The sequence below is a fragment of the Thunnus maccoyii genome, chromosome 14 (assembly GCF_910596095.1).
Source record: "Thunnus maccoyii chromosome 14, fThuMac1.1, whole genome shotgun sequence".
Taxonomy (NCBI): domain Eukaryota; kingdom Metazoa; phylum Chordata; class Actinopteri; order Scombriformes; family Scombridae; genus Thunnus; species Thunnus maccoyii.
The window spans coordinates 17438036-17462346 of NC_056546.1; the positions used below are offsets into that span (position 1 = coordinate 17438036).

Genomic DNA, 24311 nt, shown 5'->3' on the forward strand with positions numbered 1-24311 from the left:
GCAGGGCAGGATGGAGGAGAGGAGCGACACCCGAGGAGAGATACAAAACTCCACTTTCCCACAGAAAAAAATGCCCCACAAAGTATGCAGAGTCCCTGCTGTCTGAGGTGGGATTATCCAAAGTACAGACTACTTTAAGAAGGAAAAAAACCCAATCAAGAGTGTCTTTAAATAAGCCTGATCGTTTCTTGTTTGTTCATTTTTAAACTATTCAGAGAAAGATGTCATAATGTACTGCACATAATTAATTAAGATTCAGTTCAATTGTTTAATTGCGATTTTTATCTCACTACGCATAATTTAAGGATTATTTAGAATGTGTCCAAAGCAGGGTGGTCTCATGGGGTCGAGAGTTAGTTGTCGTATTTAATTAATTTATCGTTTTGTGCATTGATTTGAATAATCGATAATTTAGTAATTTGTTGTACCAAGGATTTTGTGTGTTTTTTTAAGTGCCATTCGTTTGCTGTCTCTGGCATTTGCCCCCATATGAAAATAAGTGGAACTGCAAACATACGCGCAATTCAATTAAATGTGGCCTAAATGTGAATCGACCCATCAGGGATCTGATGCTGAAAGCTTTCTCAAGTTTTCATGATTGCCATCAAATTTCCCGACACAATGTTGGGTAATTTTGAAAGTGAAATAAAATACTTTTTATCCTTTCATTTCACTGATTCGTTTTACTCGAACCAGACTGTTGGAGTGCGCTTGAGGAGTCCCCGGAGGCTTTCATGTCTTCCCGCTCTCTCATTACAGAAAGTTGGCTCAGTAACCACCAGGACATTTACCCAAAACCAAAGCTTTGATGCAGAATAATTCACTAAATACTCACGAGACAGAAACATTTACTTTATGAATAATGCATTTGCCCGGTGGCAAACCCAGACCACCCTGCATCATGTCATATAATAATGGCCAATTTTACAATTTCCCATAACCCACATTAGCCAGGACAATTTCCATCACTCGGTCCGTGGAACTGGACTCATTGTTTCCAGAAACGTGACCAAAAACCGTCGTTGGATCCCACATAGCGTGTGCAAACTGAATTCAAGTTGGATACACTGTGTGTTGCGAAAAGTGGAATTATTGAAGTGAAGTTCATTTCAAATCATTATGCTGACAGACAATAAGATGTCAGGGTGGCCACAAGCACGCATTAAAAATGATTTTCATTTGACTAGCTGCAGGCTGGCAAAGGCTTACGTGAGATTTATGCCGCGGGTTGTGTTCCTGTAACACCATGGTTGAAATGACAAAATAAAGAGACTAGATATATTATATTTAAAACGTTTCACGCTAAAAGGTGAAAGTTCTGTCTTGTCTTTATGTGATTCCCAGCGTGTCCACATCAATCCACACAAAAGCGTGACATACTTCAGACCCGAAGATCATCATCATATCAGCGCTTTCTATCTCTACTCGGCCCCATATCTCTTCTTCATAGCAAAGAATGCAAAATCAGACAAGAGAGAATTTTGCCAAGGGACCAAATTCAGTGCTTGTGTGCGCGCTTGTGTGTGCCTGAGCGCGCACGTGTTTATATCAATGCGCAACGCTTCAGTGCGCTCTCTGAAGGGGATAAGTGGGAGTGGGAGAGGAGAGGGGCGCCAGTACGGAGGAAGACACAGTCGGATAACTTGCTCGTCTTGTGGTCACCTAAAATAACGAAAGCACACCGTTACAGAGGTCCACTGCACCTGCTGCAACGCGCTGCCACGAACCACAAACATCCTCCTCCATGTCCAGCGGGTGAGTCCACATGATGCATTCCTAATCTGCTTTCTTCACAGGGACACACGACTTTATCTTTAAAACCCTTTATTTTTAATTGGGAAATTGGCGTGTTGGAGATATCAGCATCATTCAGTTATGATGCTGCGCAGTCAGCTGTCAACAAATAAAAACTCCATGTACCTCGCGATACTTTATATCGGCCAGAGCTAGAAAAATCACTAGACACATAATTTGCGTTTGTCAATATTGTTAATAAATGTGGAAAAAACGAATTGAACTTATCTTGCGTACAGAGGAGGCAGTTAGGATCCACGGCAGATGGGGAGACAAAAGGAGAAACCGACTGAAAAACTGAGACAAAGGACGTTAGAAACCATTTTGCCTGGGCACCGGCTGTGCCTGCTTCACAGTTGGCACGCCACATTTTAGAAGAAAGAAAAATATTGTTGTAGAAATTGCTATTTTTAAAAAAAATCACACATGCAAGGCAATTCAGCGTCATTTTAGAGCATCTGAATCCAAATCAGCTATCAGCAGATATCAGACCAGCAAAACCCATATTTCATCTCATGTATTTGTTTCTGTTCAATATATTTTGTTTTGACTAAACAAACAAAAGATTAAAACGTGTATTCGTTGTTTTAGTCCTTGTGATTTAAGTCTAATTGGATTATTGATGAAGTTATAGGCCTCATGATGTTACCTTTCAGTTAAAATAACAATTCTACAAACCCATATTGTTTACCTGCTCTTTAACTAATAACAACCGTTGTATTTTATTACAGTTTAACGATGGATCACACTTTCCTGCCTCGGTCCATCTGGACCGGTGACAGTAAATTCCTCCAGCATCCAGCGGACCTCTACACCAGTGTGGTCGTTACGCGCAGCATCCCTGCAGGCACGTGCTTTGGTCCATGTGTGCTCCAACACACTTTCTACGACACCATCGCCTTCATAGCGCAGAAATCCTGCGACAAGAGAGCGAAATCCTACGTGTTCAGGGTGAGTTGTGCAACTTTGTGATCAGCTGGTCAGGCAACATGGACACTAAACTTCAAAGAGATGGTCTCATGTGGCATCTCTTAACAGCTCTTGGTGGGCCAAAAGCCTTTAGGAACACTTGATTTGCTCGTTCTTTTTGAAATTCTTACAGAAATTACTTTATTTGATTGCATTTTTATGTGCGCCTGCAATTTTTGTTTGTAATGATGCTGTAATCAGATTAACAACTATGCCCATGTTTATAATCAATAATTTCAAGGCTGTAGAAAAGACAGAAATTAAAATGTGGGTGGTTCCTGTCAACAGGTGGACCCTGAGGCTATGCGTAATTCTGCGTTGGTGCTTTCCTGGCTGCGCCTGGTGCAGGCTGCGCGCAATGAAGAGGAGCAGAACACTGAGGCTTTTCTGAAAGCGGGTCAACTGTATGTGCGGACCACCCGAGACATCCGGCAGGAGGAAGAGCTGCTGGTGTGGTACGACCAGGAGCTGTCTCACCTACTGGGATTCACAGACATGATCAGAGGATCAAGTGAAGGTGAGGCAGAGCTCTGTAACGCCATGTTTTATTGATAGAAGCTTGTAAAAGGATGTATATTAACATTTCATTTGCACTTTTATTTAAAATACATGCCTATTTGATTTATCTGTAGATATACTTATCATGTTCTTATGACCTGTGTCTCTTGCAGAGTTCAAATGTGGAAAATGTAACCAGGTCTTCAAGAATGAGTATCCATATCTGGCTCACTGCCGATTCCTGTGCACCCAAGTAAAGAGTGACACTTGGAGCCGCGAGGTTTACGAGCACAAGCATGTGGAAATTAAGAGGCAACATCGAGTTACAGATTTTCACAACATCGCCAGAGATTTGGAACACAAAAAGTCTGGCAGCAACGAGGACACAGAGATTCCACCCAAGAAAAGGAAATACGAGGAAACTCTATATCTCAAAGGGCGTAAACCAGTTCTGTTAGAAAAAACAAATATTTCAAATGATGGTAACATTACGCAGCTAAGCAGGGGCCAAGATCAGGCAGCAGGAAATGCATCTGGCTCTACAGGGAAGTTGAAAGCTGATAGGATCAAACCGGATGATTTGGGATGTAAGAATGATGCTTTTGGTGAGGTGGGAGAACCCAAAGGGACTTTTACGCACGACAGAGAGATGGACACAGAGTCGGAGACAGGAGAGAGCTCTGGTGTGCGCTCAAGCAGCAGAAGCGCGTTTTCTCCAGTCCTGTCCAACAGTCAAAGCGAGCAGAAAAGTGCTTTTTGTAAACCGAGCACAAGAACTTCTCCAAGTGAGCCACCGGCACATCTCAGCAGCGCAACAACAGCCCCCTCTAGCCGCTTAGAGGAGATGAGTGATGCTTTCACCTCCAGGACTGTTATGGGATACAACAATCTGTTGGCATCCAACATCCTGAGCGGTGATTTACAGACTGTGCCCTCCCCGGTGACATTAAACAGCGCTTTCCATTACGCACCGGAGCACTGGTCCAGGAACATTGGCGCTCAGCTCCAGACCACCTCTTCTCTCACCATCCTTCCGCCGACTTTCACCTCTTTCGGCGTGTCGGTGCAGAACTGGTGCGCCAAATGCAACCTGTCCTTCCGCATGACCTCCGACCTCGTTTTCCACATGCGCTCTCATCATAAGAAGGAGTTCGCAGCGGAGTCCCAGGTGAGGAGGAGGCGGGAGGAGAAACTCACCTGCCCCATCTGCCACGAATACTTCCGAGAGCGCCACCACCTGTCCAGACACATGACCTCTCATAACTGAGACAACAAAGGACAGAAAAAAAACTATATTTATTTCCCAAATGATGCGTAGAGCGTCGTCTATATTTAACAGATTTAGATTCACGGCAAGACTTCGTAACAGTGAATGTAGGTAGCTGTAAAGAAAATAGCAAGTGGCCATCACAGCCTGTCCACTAGATGACGATAGAGGTACGTGGAAGCTGATCTCACTGCAGTTTGTTGTCTGTCCTTCAGTCCTGTATGTTAGGTTGATGCTTATTTTGTGCCTTATGGAACTCAGGATGGAATAAAATGACGGAGAGATCTCGAGGACAGCTCATGATTGTCATAAATATCTCGACGCAATCCTCTTATTTATCAGCTTATCTCTGCTTTGTACATGCGATATGGATTGAGTGTGTTTGCACATTCATTTTCAAATTTAAAACTATCAAAAATGAAACAGACGTGTCGAGTTTTTTCTTCCACCATCATGTTGGTTCAGGTCAGTTGATCAGAAATTGTGTTAATTTTTGTTTGTTCCAAAAGAGCCGTGAAACTTTCTCTTGTGATAAAGAATAATCTAGATAATCCAGACTGTCTTGATACACCTGAACCGTGCAGATCATGGTCAAGAAAAATAATAATTTTATAGAAACCAATGGGAAGACTGCACCAAATGACTGGAAATAAACATCTTTTTGTTGCCACCCAGCTCTCATGCACTGACTAACAATATGAGACATACATTTTGTTATAGACGCATCAAAAACAATCTGTATTTTCCTTTGTGATGTTTCACTCAACATTTAAACATGCTATTTGAGAAAATGGGCTGGAATATGATGAGTAAAAAAGGTTCAAAAATGAAGCCAAGATCTAGTTTAAAAAGCTTAACAGTTATCATTCATCTGCATACCTGGATGGGGTCCACACAAGCCTGCTGCTGTGTATTTGTGATTTTTTAGTTCTTCTCCACTAACAGTGAGTTTGCAGCCCATTCAGGTCAGGCTGCGGACAGATGGACATAAATAGCCGTCTCTGTTGCAGGTAAATGAGGCGGGAAGAAGGCATGAAGTTCATGGGAAAGTCAAGCCTCGACCCTGTTCAGTCTCTCACTGTAATGTAAGCAGGGATGTAAACCCACCCACACTGCTGTTATCTGCCTTTACTTGAGAGTTTATGCTCCCAGTTTCTTCGTCTACCACAAACCGATTAATCTATCAACAGGTGCCTTCAGGGAGTTCATTAATACTTTTCTGGAAATATATCAGATTTCTTTGGAAAACATCACACAAAACACTTAAATATGTGAGCAAATACAATGAAGCATGATGTTTCTATGAGTTTTAAAACTTTAGCCTGTAATTCCTTTAAGATTGTTTGGACAAAAGTTAAATTCTTTGGATTGGCAGTTGCATGTTTTTTCACTCTCTAAAGGAAAAATAAGATTTTTTACATAAGACACCCAGTGGTCTACATGATTAAATGGGTGATTAAGAGGCACAGTGTCACTCTATTATTGTTATTTCCTAATGAACAGAGCTATTAGTTCTCTGAGCTCAGTAACCATGTGAGGAAAGAGCCATTTCAGCCCAGACACAGAAAATCCTCTGTTTTCTAATAATGGCTGTATTGCTCTCCTTTAATTGAACGGTCATCATGTGGAAAAACAAATATTGTTCTTGGTTTCCCCGCTTGCCTCGTTTCATTTTGGCTTGTAGGCATACTGGGCTCTGAACGCGAGCCGAGACTACTGTGGTTTTCTCGACTGGACTTGACCATTGTAAGTACTCTCCTGTGACTGTGATTGCGGTTGACATTGGGTTCACTTTGTAATAGCAGACTGTGGGTCCCGACTGAAAAAAGGGATCAGTCGGGAAATGAGGGGAAAAAATGAACCTGGATGTGTCATTACAATTGGGCCAGCCTACTTTGAAGCTGAAACATCTATTAATGTAAACATGATTTATAATAACCCTAATTACAGTCATCATCTTAGTTTAAATGGGGGTTAGACCCCAGAAATGGTGCATTTGTAAAAAAAAAAAAAAAAAAAAAAAAAAAAGTCGAACATTTCCACTTGTTCAAAATTGGGGAAAACTGATTCCTGCATTTGGTGTTTAAGACATCTTTTACCGCATCCTCAACCACGGATTTAAGATAATCTTTTCAGTGTTTTGATACTGCTCATCATCTCATCATCACATATTAGAATAAAACAGCAGCACACGTTGGTCTAGTGACTACTGTATATAATATTGCAGGGCATGCTGTCTCTTATACACCTTTCCTTTCACAAAACACCCATTTAATTAAACTCTTGTAATACTAAAATGGTAAAGAAGAATTTATCATATTTTTTTATTACCATGCTAAAATGATACCACGATGATTTGTTTGGACAATACTTACTGGGTTAATACAGTACAGCTTCATGTTTTCTTGTTTAACAGCATTGACTCAAAGGGGATTTTATGTGGCTTTTTATGTCTATTAGCAGGAAAAGACACTTTAATGTCAAAGTGAAAACAGATTTCTAACAAGTGATCTAAATTAATTACAGATATAAAATACAAAATACATGTTTGTGTAAGTATTCCACCTCCTTTAATAATTAAAAAAACATGTAAATCATTGCTGGTGCAGCCAGTTGGTTTTAGAAGTCAACTAATTAGGTAAATGCAAATCACCAAGGGCTTTCAATCAGCTGTAGTATAAACACAACTGTATCTGAAAAGTCCAGCTCTTGATGAGTTAGTATGGTATTTGGGTCCTTTTCTGTTTATCCGTATCCAAAAAAAGATCCCCTATGATTCAATGTTGATGTTCTATATGTAACTGAAGAAAGCAATGCAGACAGTAGGGGAAACAATTTGTTTTTTGAGCAGGTTGCTGATAGAACACTGCTCTGTTTTTTTTTTTAGCTTTCCATAGACTTAAATTATAATTCTTAACTGCAATAAACAGCGTAAGACCTCAATCTTCTGTCCCCCAAGTGATTACTAAATGTCTCCGTCTTTGAGACAAAATTACTGTCCAGTCTTGGTAAACTTCAAAGCATTCAGCTGTTGTAAACAGATGTGGTGATCAGTGCCGACTTTTGCAGGCTCAAGGCGAAACAATTGCAGAGTAATGGGTTAATAATCAAAAGGCACCCTCTGTCATTTCACTGTCAGTGTGACACACTGTTTACGCAGCACACGGGTCGCCTCCTTCTTCCTGAGACTAAAAGTGACAAGAATCTGTATTTTCTTTCTTCAAACATCTGTTGGAAAAATAGTCCTTTGAGGAGAACATCCTGCACTTAGAAATAAATGGGTTGGCGGGGGCAGATGGGTAAAAAAGGGGGAAGCGCAGCATGTTTTGAAGTTCAAGTGGCTGACGTCCTAATTGGTGCGTGCCTGCCTTCTCCATCAACCATTAATCCACGGCGGCCACATTATTTGCTGGACAACAGACGTCCGAGCCTTTGGTGTGGGGGTAATAACGGGTCAAGGGGCTTTAGGGGAATGTTGGTTATCTTTGAGTGGAACCTTCCTGCCTTTGTACTGAAGTTATTTTGGAACAGTGGTGCCCTTTTAGGTTTGTTTTGACAAAAATGCCCCCCACCCCACACTCCAAGAATCTAGTGTTATATGCAGTAATGACCAAGAATAACAGAGACAGTATGAACCAATAATATTCTAGTATTGGATTAAATTACTTTTTTATTCTAACTTATAGACAGCTACTTTTTCATAATTTAAACAATACACATGTACAAAATACCATCTCATCTAAAATATAGTAATACATAGCCTAGTAACCATGACAAATTAATTTCAACTAAGTTTCACATTCAAAATAAAAAAATATTTCTGGTTTCATTATAACATTCTTGAGGTGTTATGAGGGGGGTCGTGGGTGTAAATGAAATCCAGATGCTCCCTACAACTCATTGGATACTTCCTTTTTTAAAGATATACAGAGCAAGAATGTACAATAAGGTTTCTGTCTTGCAAACAAATCAACATTGCATGTATGTACACTGTGGCGTATGGTTAGCTTCAAAGCAAGAACAGCTGTACACAGCATGTAAAAAAAATGTGGAAATATGTTTTATAATCTCTGTCATCTGTATTTTACTATGTCAGCTGCCCCATGACACACTGATAAAGTCTTTCATTTGTTGCCTTTGGTGTCCACAGAAAATGTGAACACAAATCCACTGTGAGCGAAAACAAGTACACTCTGAGATAAAAGGAAAACATCCCTTAAATGTGCCTGTCCACTGAATCCCTCAAACACTGAATCAAAACAACTGGGCCTCTGAGACATGTGGAGCTGACTTTACATGTGTGACTCTGTTCCTCTTGCTAAGGCAGATGCCAGACAATGTCTCTTCAAGTCTGCTGCCGCAGGACAGAAGAGATGGAAGTGATTTCTCTACAGCCCATGTTCCTTCAGGAATAGCAACGGCCAAAGTGACTCTGTTTCTCAGTATCAAGAAACCACGTAACAAACAGAGGTATACTTCTGTCTCTGTTAGTCCTGTTTTTATGTTTCTCTCCACATCCATCCTTGTCCTCTGCCTCTGCTGCCCTCCCCTTCTTATCTGCAGGAGCAGGACTGGACGGACATATTAGGGTAAATCTTGAGCACTGGGTTCCTGGATTCATCCTGGTAGAGCACTGCCAGAGGACTCATCCTCTCTGGAACACAACAGGGCTCAGGAACCCCGGGGATGATCCCAACGGCTCGGACTATGCTTTGGATGGTGGCATGGTTAGAGGGCCTCGACACCTAGGAGAAAGTATCAGTAGAGGTAGAGGCAGATAGGAAAATAGAAAGTTAACATTGTTCTAAGAAATATGCCATTTTGGAGACAAATGAGATAATGTAGAGTGACTTAGATGCTTGTGCTATTACCTTAGGCATGGGAAATCCACATGTGCCAGCACAGTAGTAAGCATCAAAGGCCTTGGGTGCTATGACCCACTCGCTCCAGCCAATGTCTGCAAAATCCACTCTGAGGTTCCTCCTGGAGCAGCCTCTCTGCTGGGTGTCTCCCCACTGCCTCCTTCGGGCTTTACGCATTGTTTGTTCATCAAAGCTCAGAACAGGCGACTGAGGAGTAGCGCTGCCCTTATGCTTTTTACCATCCCTCCCCTCATGTCTCCGCTCATACCTTCGTCCGTCCACTGCCAGTGTGCGACTGTCTTTCAATCTTTTCACAGTTGAGTCATCAGATTTGAGCCCCTCTGATGTTCTTTCTGCTTCTTTGAGAACCTCAGGTTCTTCTCTATCATTTGCTCCTCTACCTTGCTCCACTACTTCTTCCTCCTGGCTTTTTCTCTTCTTCTCCTTCTTTCCTGATTTAAGCTTTGGTTTGAGTGCCAGGTACCAAGTGCTCTCCCAGAGGTCATCCTTCCTGTATCCATCAGGCCTGTAGTCCACCTCGGGCAGCTCGTTGTTCTGAATGGGGTCAGAAGGGAGAGCTGAATCCCTTCTCACGCGTCCTTTCAACTCTGGTGAGGAATTAGGTCTGTGCAGGAGTAGAGAGGACTGTGAGGAATGTGAGGGCTCTCCTCCCTCGGGGAACGGGTCATACCTCTGAAGGCTTGTAGCCACGCTGTTGGGCTCTGCCAAGGCACGGTCATTAGCATAGAGTAACAGGTAGGGGAGGCTGCCTGCAGACAGCACCTCCTCTGGTTTCCTCTGGTACTGCTGCCCTAAGTCCAACTCCACTGACACGAGGAGATGACCCTTGTCCCGCGCCTCCTTTATGACCTGGGTCACATCTTTCATCTGCCACACCCCTCTCCTGTGGGGGTGGAAGGTCACATTGCCCAGGAATGACCCCATTGACCCAGAGCTGACCCCTGACCCCGAGGAGACAGAGCGAAGGAGCAGGCTGATGGACGGAGAAGGGTGGATGGGTGAGGAACGACAGAACGGGCTCTTGAAGCGTTTACAGAACCAGGGTTTTTGATGAGGGCGCCGATCTAGCAGGAAGTGGAATGTGGCAGAGAGGATGACCTCTGAGTCCTGCAGGGTTGTAAGGTTTAGTTGGTACACCAGCCTGTGGTCGGAGGAGTCTGCAATGACAATCAATCAATCAAGTCAGTCAGTCAGGTGAACAACACAATAATGACACCCGTTCTTCATCCAAAAAGTGATGTTTTCAAAAACAAAATTTCTTCTATAAGATTTGCCAAAACTCTTTGACATAAAAATGTGTTGAATGGAAACAGTTGTGCTGTTTTGTAGTTCACAGGTGTTTCTATGTTCTTTTTTAAATGGACAAATTAGCCAATATTTGTTTTATATGCTCCACAGTTCTTTGGTTGTTTTTTGACAGGTCCATACTGACGGGCAAAAATGTTTGGCATCATTAGATGATGAAAGCATTTTCCAATGTAAGCACTGCTGACTGGTGAAACCTCAACTGAACTCAGACTTTTGAACTTTTACTCTATTTGTCATTAATTTGGGTTAAAAAACTGTTTTCATGAAAAGGAATGAAAAAAAATCATAATAAAGTGCCATATGAAAAGAAAAAGGGTTTGGAAATAGGCGCCAAATTACACCAAAAGCACTTTTCTTGTGGTTAAAATCCAAATTGGTACAATGAAACACCTTTCCTTGTTAGAGGCTGTGTTACATGACTGAGCCGTGTGGCTGGTACATGGCTGCATGCCTTGGTAGGATTTCAGAAGGTGCCCTTAAGAGGAAGCAGACTCTGGGGATCTGGCTGGCAGGGGTGGAGGGGGCGAGCAAAGAGCTACATATTCATGATGAACATTAACTTCAACAGCAGAGTTATTGTTCATTGTATAAGAGTTCAGCGGAAGTATGGACTGACTCAAGAGATATACATTACCTCGGATTCAGCCTGCATATGGAAATGCTTACCTCAGTTTCTCTTAAAGCTTCCCCTTAAGCCTAATACAGCCAGCACTGTCTGCCCAGACACCAAGACATAATCAACTGTTTTAACAGATCTTACATTGTTGTGAAAACTCGCTTACATCTCTCCTTGAATTACACTCAGACTCTGCAGTAAAAATACACACGTGTTATGATATGCCATCTGAGAACTATGTGGGATATAAATGTCTATGAGTTGTGTTTATAAAAACAGCCTCAGACGGAGAGGAACGACTGTGCTTTAAGCCCCTTGACTCCAGGATGTGGAGTCACACATGTCTTGTAGCCACAACAGGAACACAGAAGCCACGACAATGACCATTTGCAGCGCGTAACTGCGGCTGCGGTTTTAAATATATTGAAGTTGGGCTTTGCTCGGCTCGCAGGGAATCGCAGGCATTCTTGCGCTTATTGCGCGTCTGGCTGCGGTAATTGATCAGACACCGCGCAGAAGGGGCACAGCTGCTGCCACAAACACAATGTGCCCACAGCGTCCCAAAATCATTTAAATGCATTCTCAGACTGTTCCAAAACAATCCTACCTATTTAGAGAGTCTGGCAGAGCCATGCAGCCCAACTGAGCTCTTGCACTTTTAATAACTATCCATGGAGAGGATCAGGTGAGCTTTCTGACTTCTACTGACTTTTTGTTCTTTGCGTGTCCTGATCCATGTCCTACTGCACTAATGGCACATAATGCTAGATTTTTTTTGTCGTTTTAGTTCCAAAAACTAAATCTAAATTAATGCACCTGAGCTTCTTTGCAGGAGGCGATATCTAGCAATATTGCAGACAGGTTGATCAATGTGTTCACACACCTTGGCTGGCTCTATAACTCCGGACAGTGTTCCCCTCTCTAAGGCGGTTTTCCTGGTTGTATTTCTCGTACAGTTTGGACATGTGCTGGGAGACCATGTCCTGGTCCAGGTCATCTGAGAAGGGGTCCGACGACGACTGGAAGAAGCTACTGTCCTGTGCGCTCCCAGAGCCCCTTTTCATGCTCCTGACCGATGCAACACCCAGGATACAGTTTAACAGCAACAGGAGCAGGTGCGAGGAAAACATTGTCGGAGATGCAGTTTAGGTGCTGAAATAATTACAAGAGCAAAATCCAAGAGGAAAGTGGTTCAGAAAAACGTCTAAAACTATCCAATGTGGACTTTAAAGACGCACCAAAAAAAAAAAGAAAAAAATCCGGACTAAAAAAGGCTGTGCGTAAATGTTCCACCTCTCCTCTCACTTCCAGCTTCTTGCTCGGTGAACAGTCTCACTCCTCCGTGTGTCAGACTGTGTGGGACGTGGATGCTGAATGGGTTAGTCCGGGCAACAGTTGGAGCTGCTACTTTTACACTTGCGTCTGTGTGACCACCAGAGGCTTGGGGGGGGGGTTATAGTGGAGTGGGTGAGAGGTGCTGACGTATACTGCTGTCAGCCAACGAGGTCTCTTTAAAGCGCACAGCCAGAGGTGGAGGTCATGATGCTGACACCCCCCCCCCCCCTCACCCCCCTCTCTCTGATGATGATGATGATACTAATGATGATGATGTGTTCCTTATCTTGTTTTGCAACAATGAAGTAATAAAATTGATCCAGTGGCTTTGGCACAGCGTTTTAGATCATAGGTTGTACTCATTTGTTTAGCAGTGGTCAGACAAAGCCACTGTTGAAACTCAACACTGTACTTTTTTTTTTTTTTATTGCAAGCAAAGTAATTCCACCTCACAATTTCCAGCTCCCCACATTATTTCCAGTAACTGCTTTTGACATGCTCTCAGTCACACATAATTAGCATAGAAACACCTACAATAATAGTCTGACGAACCACCCAAGGGCTATTGTTAGTGACAGTGATCCACATTTTGTACAGCGTGTTGCGTGTGTGTTCCTGTGTGTGTGTGAGAGAAAGTTTTGTAGTGAAAAGCTGTGGTGGAGATGTTAGATAACACTTTTGCAAGGGACTTTCTGTAAATTTATTCATAGCAAACACTGCATTAACACAGCTGGGGTTGCCAATTTCAATCTCACCATTGGCCACAATTTTGTCTATTTTTATATGTGAGTGTGTGTGTATGCGTGTGCGTGCATATGAGTTGTTTCCAGTGTGTGTCTCTGGTGTCTGGAGCTCTGTACCAACAATGCTTGTTTTGTGGAAGTGGTAGTCTCCAGCAGAGAGGCTGTAACTAGCTGGGCCTCTCGGGTCACTCTTTGCCACTTCACACTCACTCACACACACACACACACACACATGCATGCGCAAGCACACATACAGGGCTACTAAGTACCTTTCTGGCCCCCAAGGGCCCCACAGGATACTCCTTTTCACTATGTTCCACACCAGCGACAGGTCTTAAATCTGGACTATTCTGGAGATGTGTTTGAAAATGTGTGTGTGATAGCAGAGAAGCATTATGCAGTTAGCTGAAGCAGCATGCTCTGCGGTTTTGTCATGGCACGCAATCACATGAAGATTACGTCTTTCCCTCTATCATGTCAAGTTATATTCTGTTGACAAAAACAAAACATGATTAATTGTTGTGGTTATTTATGTGAATATATGCAATACTGTCTCCAACTTGGTTAAACGTCATCTTTGAAAAACACTGTGAAAGATCTGGTGAGAATTCAGAGTGGCATTTGAGAACCACCACTCTGTAAATTAAAAGCTTTTCAAAACAGATGTTGACAGATTTATAGTTGTTTTTTGGGAAGTAATACATTTCAAAACCAAATGATAATTGCCCAGTAGTATACTGTTGTTCTCTGTTATTAACATGCCATTAAAAAGCCCTTGTCATAATTTGGAGGACTCGGTGGATTATGACAACATGGGAGCATACCCCCTTGTTCTCTACAGTAAGTAGCATATGGGAACAAGAGGCATCTTATACAGTAGCTTGAATCATCTTTTCAACAAAATGCTGTGGGTTTACACTGAAATACTTGAAAAAGTTTAATACACCTCACATCTGTGTAAGCACAGAGAGGGAGAGAGAGAGAGAGAGAGAGGGAGAGTCTAAGTGATATCTGAAACCAGGGCATTAAGGTCATAATAAATAGTCCTGGGGAGGAGACAGCCTGATACAAGTTCAAGCATGAGGACGACAACATGAAATGGCTTTGACCTCTCACCCTGAATATGTAGGGCAGCATGAGATTAATGTTGGGCATTATCTACAATAATGCTCTCTCCGTCGTGACTGTGAGGACTGCAGTATCACTGCGACTAGAATTAATAAGATAAACACAGCAGGACAGTGAAACCAGTGGTAAATGTTTCTCAAGAGATCTCCAGCAGGCATGTAGGCGCTAATAAAAGGCTAGGGTTGCACGTGTCATTTCAGTATGACTTTCATTTTATCTGAAATGTGGGTATATCAAGTGACAGGTCAGAACACGCGAAAAATCGGATTGTACTCGTGTTGCTATTGGATCTTCAAAGCCACATGTGGAAGTAGTCAGGCTCGCGGTGGCATCACAATCCCACACATTTTAATTTAAATAAATGCAGCCACATTAGATGCATCACAACCATCTTCAGACCGAGTGTGGACACGCAGCAATGTGATCCGATCTTCAAAATCAGAAAAGATATTAAACGGACAGCTGAAAGTGCAGCTATCATGATGCACAGCCTGCATCGGTTGACTGTAGAGCTGAAAGAGACATGAAACAGAAATCACCAGATGGATGCAGTATGGATTGTTGCATCACTGATGTATGAACACATTAACTGACACGAGGCTCGCAGGATAGAATGTAATTTGTCATTTCAGTGGTTTAACGATTGTTGGATAAATATAGAATTTTGTAAGATGTGACTTGCTACTGCACATAGATCTCTGCAGCAGCATTGAAGTGTGAAGCCTGTTATATCTGACTATGCAGGCTGCGTTACAGGGCCGCGGTGTGTTCTAGTTTGCTCAACATGGAGGTCTCCTCATAGGGCCATCCAAACCAAACAGTGGTTGTGTTCTGCTCTCGGTGGGGGTATGGAGGAGTGTGAGGAATTAATATGCCCACGTGTGTGGTGAAGGGACTGATGGTTGGTTCTGGAAATGCTCCTAGTTTAACACCTTTGCATGGCATCGGGTGAGACATTCTGGTTCCAGGGCTCAGCAGTGGGGTCTAATAGATGTTAGTGTGTGGGCTCAGGGGATTTATTATGGACCAACTATTGGCCGGTCATCTTCTAGTGACTGAGGTTGTCATGCTTTGTCCAAAAAGAACAGTGCTGTGCACGTATGGGGCCGGACCAACTGGCAATGTCATGTGTCATAAAAATAAAGAGGGAGTAGTTTGAGCTAAATGTCCGCATGTTGTGTATCCTCCAGGATATTTACAGCTGATGTAAGTGACTTTCCAGTTTACCTCAGGCTGGACAAAACACCAGGTCACACTTTAACTGCAAGAGGTCACTTGAAAGTGTCAATGTCAGTTTAAAGGCTGTTTTAAGACTTTTAGGATCCTGTTATTCAGACAAAAACATCAAGGTGAAAACTGCAGCCACATGTAAATCACTTCGCTGTTTTCTGTTCAAATTTTTCTGTTTGGGTTCCTTTCTTTGGCTGCGTTTCATTAAAAGAATAGTTTGACATTTTAGGAAATTAGCTGATTTGGTTTCTTGCTGAGAGTTAGAAAAAAGATGTCTGCCGGTTAAGTGTGATGTTAGAGCCAGGAGACGGTTAGCTCAGCTTAGCATAAAGACTGAAAGAAGGGGGTAAACAGCTGGTTCTCTGCAAAGTCTAAGCCCACTAGCACTTCTAAATCTCACTAATTAACACATTATACATAGTAGCATTTGTTTAATCCATTAAAAAAACAAAGCATGCAAGTTGTGGTTTCATGGGGTTACGTGCTATTTATTTCTTGATGAATTTCTGCTGTTTGCTTTGCATTCCCACAGTGATGACGAGACAACTCGTACCCAAAATGTATTATTTTAAATGTTCATTTCACTCAATTTAGCTTTGGTGGTATCTATAGGAATGCAGATCACTTTGTTTTTATTTTTCCAGGTTTTGAGATGTCCGTTTCTGCCCCAATAGAATTGAAGTGAAGGGAATGGAGCAGAAAGAGTGTCCCTGTTAATTCACAAAATGTGCTGTCAACACTGACAGGAAAGTAGTTCCAATAAAAACTGTTGACAGTGACGTCTGTTGATTATTCAGATAAACTAGTACATTGTCTCTAGAAAGACACATTGCTACTGAGTTTTTTGTAATTGTAATTTTAAACGTAAACACCACAAACTAAATCCCATTGTATTGGGGTGGCAACTAAAAGCTCAGAGGCGGCAAATAAAACCAAAACTATCTGCATGGCTTCATACCAGCGGTAAGTGGGGAATTTTTTTTTTTTGGTGATTGGGTGAACTAATCCTTTAATGCATATTTGTGGCGCAGAATGCCCTGCTTCAGCAGTAAGACTGATACCAGGATACAAAGATCTAAATTACGGACTGCCTGTAACTGGGGATTCATGGTTTTTGGCCAGTCTCACACAGTCTGACCTAACAAGGAGATGCAGGTCTGAGGGCAATGAAAGACCAGCAATCCCACCATGTGAATGTCATCCACTCTGCCTGCTAGGTGTGTGAGTGTGAGAAAGAGCAGGAGCGTGTTTGTATGTGTGTGTGTGTGTGTGTGTGTGACTATGGAGACTATAGTTATGCTAGGGGGTGTAACTCTGTGACCCATTCACATGGTTAATAAAACATTCATAGAAGCAGAGGAATGTTATGGTTTTTGTGTGTGAGTGCATGCGTGTGCAGGCAAACGTGTGCGTGTGTGTGTGTGTGCGTGCGTGCATGCGTGTGTGTGAGAGGAGGAGAATGTGTGTGTGTCCTTGTGTCTGTGATGTTGGGCCTCCTGCAGTGACCCCACGGAGCGCACCATTCTGTTCGCAAACAAAGGGCCGGCTGTTCCCCCCCACTTCAACCGTGGACTGCTCCAACACCGCCGACCGTTCGCCGCCGAGCTAACCAAATATTTCCCTTCCTGCTCTGAATTTGTCTCAATAAATAGTTTTCTGTTTTGGGGTTTTCTTTCTCCTTTGGCTCTTTGCTTTTGATAGAGGACTCCTGAACACACAGGTGGTCACCTAATCTCAATCTTTTGAGGGCAGAATGGAACGTCTTGTTTTGAATCAAGGTCGAAATCTGGAAGACCTCATGTGACATCCCGACTTTTGTGTGGAAAAAACATCCCACGGTACACCAGGCCTCTGTGGGAGTATTATTTCATGTTTAATTGACTTCTGACTGATTCCAATTCATTTTGGTTCATTTCTGTCTTCACAACCCGTGGCGAGGTATAGAGAGACGTATTGTGCATAAGATCTCACTGACTGACTGAATATTTTCTCTGAGCACGGCTCAAACCACTTGACAGGAGGGCTGATCGGTGATTAAGGAAAATAAATGGAATACGTTTCAGACACTTGCAGGACTGATGTTCTTTCCCAGGTCTGACATGCAGCCTTTGTTCTGTGTCTCTCCATCTCTCAATGCTCACGTTATTCACCAGCAGAAACATCAATGTTGCGCTGTGTGCCTCGACTAATGGCTAATAGCTTATTATTTTTTTTGTGGTCCACACATGTTGTTAGCATGTGTTTGTGTGCAAATACCAATTGCCATGCCAACTATAATTGCCCCCCTGAATGGATTTTTTTCATATTTATTTGGCCTAACGTTTTTCAGATACCCCTCCATACAATAAATCCTCCAGTTTGACTTCTTTTACAGACAGTACTGAGTGAACAACTCTGTACCCAGACACTGAAGTAACTGAGTGTGCTGTGTTTGCTGGGAATGCAAAATATTCTAGAGAGAGTGTGATTTGAGGTGTGACTGGTGGTGTTGTGTTTACTCTGACGTCCGTGATATTCATTACAGGCTGAGCTGTGTGCTGCTGCTTCCTGAACACGTCCCATAGGCCCATGACCTTCACCTCCACAGGCTGCCCTTAAACCCCATCGGGCTGGAGCCAGGATGGAGGAAATTGCGCTGGGAGATTGATTGGCTAAATCCTTTAATTATTCGGATTTCACAATGGGGCCTGAGTGACTGTGCCTTTGGTAGCTGACTGTGTCAAACAAAGTTCGGAAGGGTCGGCCCTCTTCACAAACCGCACCGTGTTTTTAGAGATTTTACTCGAAAATTTGAGTGAAACTTGAGGTTTTATTTGGCGAGAGGGAATTGCAGCGAGTTCCATAATATTGACAGAAAATATAGACGAAACACTTGGGAATGAGCCCGAGTATTTTAACTGTAAAACAAATCAAAGGGCACTTATTTGTCACTTCCTCCTCACTTCACATTTCTTGTGTTTTTTAGCTTGAGTTCTGAGGTGGGAAGAATGGACGATGTGTACTTTTTCAGTGGGATGTGATAATTTTGCACTCGTGCATGGGTGTTTTACCAGAATGTGATATGCCCACACACATTCAGTACAACATCCTGCTGAGATTTATATGGGGTTTGTTTCTGTTGGGCTGACTTTTACCGTAATGGCCTCAAGGTTCCTTAAAAAAAAAGCCTGCTATCCCAGTGCTCCGGCTCTCTAAAGAAAGCAGATATGTAATACGTGTTGGGAATATGGCCTTTTCATAGCTTGATGGATCTGTCAGATTGACCTCTGCTCTAATTTGCTTCTGTCTCCATCATTTAGCGAGGTGGTGTGTGATATTTCCCAATAAATTTACCCTCCTAGCAGAGTAATAACTGCAATATCTATTTCCCATTAGTGGGGGTTCAGCCCTCCTGTCGCTCTCTGGGCTCTAATTGGACGTGACCGTTGCTGTGGTGATGTCATGTTCGTGGGTTTCAGGAAGTGGAAAGCCCGGTAGTTGTAAGTGACTGAAGTCACTGAAGTCAGGAAAGTAAAGATAGAAAAAAGAAACATGTTGTTATATTTCCAAGTCGTGTTGAATCAGTTGGATATTTCATGATTCTGGCAGTTGTTGACACAAGCACAAACATTTCTTCCAACGAGTCTAATGGGATCTATTGTCTCTGGTGGTGTTACAGGCAGGGCAGCTGACAGAATAAGCATACAGTATGAGAGGTTGAGAGTGTACATTGTCAAGCCTAGAAAGCCTGCTGTAAGGTCAAGGCCAGAGCAGCGGTGGCCAATCTCACAGGAACGCAGACTGAATGAATTTCAGTGAAGGGCCTTTGTTGTAACTTCCTGGTTTCAAACAAGGTGAACCTTCAGCTTTCTCTGCATTATTGCTTCCTTTTCTGGCAGCAGACTGGGACAGATTAAAAGACAGGGGGAAACTTTTTTTATACACTGGCAACATATTCAACAGAAAGTTTAGATATTTTGGAAAAAATGTGTTGTAGCACCACACAGGTGCTCTTATAATAATTGAATCTAGGGCTGCAACTAACGAGTATTTTCATTATCTATTAATCTGTTGATTATTTTCTCCATTCATTGATTAGTTGTTTGATCCAAAGCCCAAGATGATGTCCTCAAATTTCTAGTTTTGTCCTGACTACGTGGCCTGTGTTCTAATAAATTTGGCCAACAATGCAAAGATATTCAATTTACTGTCATAGAAGACTAAAGAAACCAGAAAATCACGTATGAGAAGCTCGAATCACAGAATATCGACTTTTTTTCTTAAAAAATGACTCAAAAAGATCACTATTATCAAAATAGTTGTCAATTAATTTAATAGTTGGCAATAATCAATTAATTGACTAATCGTTGCAGCTCTTAATTGAATGCTTTTACAAATATTACATAATGTATTGATTAGAATATGGGAATTTAAAGAAAGGCAGATATGTGAACTGAATTCTGTGATGTTGGTTTGAGTGTCTGATCATGCAGCTGATGAAATAAGATAGCTAGTGCCAGATGTAATGTCCTCATTAGAACCGGCAGAAAGGGTAAATTAATTTATTATTGAAGCCATCCAAATAAGTTTTAAATCTCAGAAATGTGTCTGTTTTGCAATGTGATATGAATGAAATAGGATCAGGGTGGGAGGGGGAGGGGGGTGTACACAAAAACATAAATCTCAATGATAGATTGCCTCTGAACGAATCTCAAGGTTTAGTTTGTGAACAGGAAATGCTGAAAGGGATGTGATAACTGATACGTCTGCTAGTTGTGTGACTGCTACTGAACGGTAGAGAGCTGCAAGTTGGAATCCCACAGATTGTATTGAACAAGATGTTGGCTGTTAAAGTCTCAGACGTTTGACCACTGCCCGGTTAAAATGAACAATGTCAAATTTCACGTTACCTTCCTTTTACAGTTCAATGCAGCCAACATCGCTTCATGATCGATGGTCCCAGTCCGCCTTATCACAGCCTTTGCATATGAGATATAAAAATTATTTATGAATGGTTTCAGATGTGGCGGACACAAGCTGTTAACGTTCATTCTCCATGTAAACTGAAACCTCAGTCTTGGTTTGGAGTCTTTCTGATTCACAAGGCATTTTTCTGAAATGAATGGACTTCCCCTGCTGACACGGTGGGAGCAGCAGGGAAGCGGTGTCAGATGTTACAGCACATGTGTATGTACTGAGTGTGTGCATGTTTATGTATGTGAGTGCGATCACACTCGTGACTGCCTCCGAGGTCATTTTTTAACCTCTCATACCATCACAGACTGACAATCCTCACATTCAACTTGAGCACATCTGAACAATATGAGTCTGGCGGTATCGGTACTGTATGACTGAAAGAGACTCAAATTAATGCAGACTTCTTCTCCTGCACACCCCTCTACCTCAGACATGAGGTAGAGACAGATGATAGATTCGAATAGGAGACGTCTGATGTCACAACTGGCAGCTAAATAAGCCTGGAGCAACAAGTCATTAGTAGAGTGATTCTCATGGAATGGGAAATAAGCTAATTCGCTGGAATTGAAACACTGTGAACCTGTACATTTCACCCTCTGGATGCAATGAGTACACCTCAATGCTTTCACTCTTTTTAGGAGGTTTGCCCTGGAAAACTCATTAAATATCAATTAAATCATCGTTAAACGAGTGCGTCTAAGTGTCAGCAGTAGCTTATGATCTCATCAACATGTCCTTTTCAATAGAGTCGTGGGCCTGCATTAGAGAGATGAAGCTGTAAGGGGAGTGCAGATTGGGTCGTGACAGTGTCAGGGGTGAGACATGTGGCACACACCAGAGTATGTCTGCTCACACCCAGACGCCTGCTGTACCACACAGAGCTGATTGTTTCACAGCCATGGGACCTTCCATTCAGGATCCAGCACTTCTCTGGTCCATCCCAGACCCAGAGAGGACTCCCCTCTCTTGGGGTAACTAATGCTGAATGACAGGCAGACACTGATCAAAGCTGCTCCTGGAAGCCCTCCTGTCACAGTTCGGAGGGGGAAGAGAGGAGACGATAAGTGGAGAGACAGGAGCAGTATGCCTGGTCTGGACCTGGGCCAAGGATCAAGGATCAGACAGCATGGCTGGACTTTATTAGCTTCACCACAGACAATACACTCTCCACAGTGGACCTCCACCATTGCCAGATTATCTCATCTCTCTTTATAGCCCAGTGGCACAGAGCCATACTGCACTGGAGTTCTGGAGCCACGAGGTGTTGTGATGCCTGATTAATAGATGCCGAGTCTGGCCTTTACATGTTTGTCTTCTATTACCTTTTTACATTATCTTCAGCCTTTTTTTGCCAATATAGAAAAAGACCTGTGCTGTATCATCCAAATTTTGATTTTTACTTAAAATGCAGTTGTCAAACCCAGTGGAGGTGATTATGTTAGTTTAATATGCTTAGAAGGCAGTAGGCGTGAAAAGCTTTCACGAAACATGTAACGTGATTGAGTGAAAGTCTTTTTGCATATGTGCTTTTGCATTTGTGCGTCTTTTTCCACCACATATCCCATCAGCATGTATTTCAAGTTAAAAACAACTCCCAAGGAACAGATGAAATAAATTCTATTTGTTGTTTGATTTTGCCTTTAAAACATGTTCAACACAAAGTAAAGTACAACATGTCATGGTATATCCTTAGAGCATACTTTTCTTCCATGTTACCCATGCTGACTGGAGCCAAAGAAAACACTATGCTTGGCGTGCGTTGCTACTCTGCTCTGCTCTCTGCCTATCTCCATCATCACACTTGGTGAAAAGAGGGACTTTACAGTGAGAAAAATGTGTAAAGTCTACCTTCTTTAGACAGGAAACACTTTGCCAGCCTTTGGTTGATCTGCTGGGCAACATGTTTGCAGTCGAATACCTTCGTAAGATTGTCTGTTTTAAAAAGATAAAGTAGGATTTGCCATAAATGCAGAAAATCTCTGGCTGAACTACTCCTCACCTCTGCTGAGGACACGAGACATTTCTCAGCTGTATGAAGGAGGCTTTGGTGCAATCAGTAGCTAAATGGAACACGCTATGAAGAGTAAATTGCTCAGGGAGCGTTTATGAACTTAATAAGCAAGTTTTATCTTGTTTTGACACTGCTTTGATGCCTACTTGTTGTTTCCACTACATGGGTGAGGTTACGGTATAGGAAGTGCTTTGTGACCTCTCTGGTCGGCGCCTCAAGGCAGCCTTTACACTGAGCAGTAGCACCCTGAGCTGGAGCTCAGTAGCATTAATTGCTTGTACGAACTCTGCATTCAGAAAGCCCTTGAAGTGATGGATGAAAGACGGGCACAGAGCAGCACTCTGGGCCTGATTGTGTTTCTCTTCAGTCACCACATTGCCAATACAAACCTGGACAGGCAAAGACAAACAGGAGAAAGGCCAATAACTCACTTTCCGTCTCAAAAGAACGGACTGTGGTCACCAGCAGTTACAGATGCCCTGTTAGGCTGTGGAGGGAGATGCTGCATTCAACAAACTAATAAATAATTTTCCTTGTGGGCCAAACACATCAATATAGTTAATGTACCTCTCAGTGACTAACACCATTAGTATTCGTCAGTGGCAAACATAAATGTGGCCATTTAGCCTTTTTTCAAACAATCACATTTGCAGCAGTTGGGGTCATGGGCCAAAATGGATCCATTTAGCGTATAAACAGGAAATAAAACCATCCTTCACTTTCTTGAAAGTGTGAAGTGAGAATGCCCTTGACCTCCCAATTCCCTCTCGCTACTGGCTATATGCACAAGAGGTAAAAAAAAAAAATAAAAAAAATCCAATGTTCTGCTTTGCGTCTCTCACCAAAACTCAATATATCATTAGGATTGTTTATGTTTATGTAATTATTTCCTTTTTTATGGAGCCGGAAAAATAGTTCACTGTTCTAATATTGCATTTGATCTGGAGATCTTCAAACGTGTTCACATAAATCTTGAAATGCAAATCATAGACCCGGAGGATTGCCGTGGTGCCTTGAGGTCTGAGTGCAGTTTTGATGGGGTGAAATTCAAAAGAATAATCATGGTTTTGGGGAATGAAAACTGAAACCGTAGCCAAGCAGGATCCTCTCTGAAGTGCTTCCGTATGGCTCCTGAGTCAAAAGGGCTATGATTTCATTGTTCAGCCAGTTTGTGTTCAGAATTCATATCGTTCCTATTATTATCCACCCAAATCCACCTCATTAAATCAGCCTCTCCATGTTCCACTGAAATTGTTTCACTGAAGCTCAAAAGTGGCTTGTTTAATTTTAAGCTTCATCCACAACAATAAAACACTGTTATTCTGGCCCCGAGGCCTGCTCCTGAAATAGCACTGTAAGTGTCTGCTCTAATAGCAGAGATCACCGTGAGTGTCTTTGAAAAAAGATCCAGTCAGTTGCCCCGCAGTTTGGCTGACCACAACAACCAGCTTAAACAGAATGTGGGAGCTGATCCACATGGAACCAAAATGTAAATGTGCATTTACCGTATGCTGTTCGACTCCCAGACAAGTCAAACAGCAGACCTGACAACATTTGGACATTTTGCTCATTT

At 42.5% G+C, this 24311-nt stretch overlaps 2 protein-coding genes across 3 annotated transcripts; one reads left to right on the forward strand and one right to left on the reverse strand.

Moving 5' to 3' along the window:
- Nucleotides 1-49: 49 nt before the first annotated feature.
- Nucleotides 50-4945, forward strand: prdm8 (PR domain containing 8). 2 transcript variants are annotated; one of them, XM_042433877.1, is made up of 4 exons: nucleotides 50-107; nucleotides 2526-2745; nucleotides 3052-3280; nucleotides 3435-4945. In XM_042433877.1, exons 1-4 carry the CDS (start codon nucleotides 85-87, stop codon nucleotides 4526-4528), a joined length of 1566 nt encoding a protein of 521 aa, XP_042289811.1. In that variant the 5' UTR covers nucleotides 50-84; the 3' UTR covers nucleotides 4529-4945. The 2 variants fall into 2 exon arrangements, with proteins under 2 accessions (XP_042289811.1, XP_042289812.1); XM_042433878.1 differs by lacking the exon at nucleotides 50-107 and adding an exon at nucleotides 1322-1755.
- A 2817-nt stretch (nucleotides 4946-7762) lies between these two features.
- gdf10a (growth differentiation factor 10a) lies at nucleotides 7763-13240 on the reverse strand. The gene is made up of 3 exons (XM_042433704.1): nucleotides 12219-13240; nucleotides 9400-10568; nucleotides 7763-9273 (listed from the first exon to the last, which is right to left on the reverse strand). Exons 1-3 carry the CDS (start codon nucleotides 12463-12465, stop codon nucleotides 9082-9084), a joined length of 1608 nt encoding a protein of 535 aa, XP_042289638.1. The 5' UTR covers nucleotides 12466-13240; the 3' UTR covers nucleotides 7763-9081.
- Between the last annotated feature and the right edge of the window lie 11071 nt (nucleotides 13241-24311).

Excerpts from the sequence above, each read along its gene's own strand:
- prdm8 (XM_042433877.1), top strand. The coding sequence starts at position 85 with ATGCAGAGTCCCTGCTGTCTGAG. Across the intron at positions 108-2,525 it reads CAGAGTCCCTGCTGTCTGAG|TTTAACGATGGATCACACTT; the intron begins GTGGGATTATCC and ends ATTTTATTACAG. Across the intron at positions 2,746-3,051 it reads CGAAATCCTACGTGTTCAGG|GTGGACCCTGAGGCTATGCG; the intron begins GTGAGTTGTGCA and ends TCCTGTCAACAG.
- gdf10a (XM_042433704.1), bottom strand. The coding sequence starts at position 12,465 with ATGTTTTCCTCGCACCTGCTCCTGTTGCTGTTAAACTGTATCCTGGGT. Across the intron at positions 10,569-12,218 it reads GAGTTATAGAGCCAGCCAAG|ACTCCTCCGACCACAGGCTG; the intron begins GTGTGTGAACAC and ends TTGTCATTGCAG. Across the intron at positions 9,274-9,399 it reads GTGGATTTCCCATGCCTAAG|GTGTCGAGGCCCTCTAACCA; the intron begins GTAATAGCACAA and ends ACTTTCTCCTAG.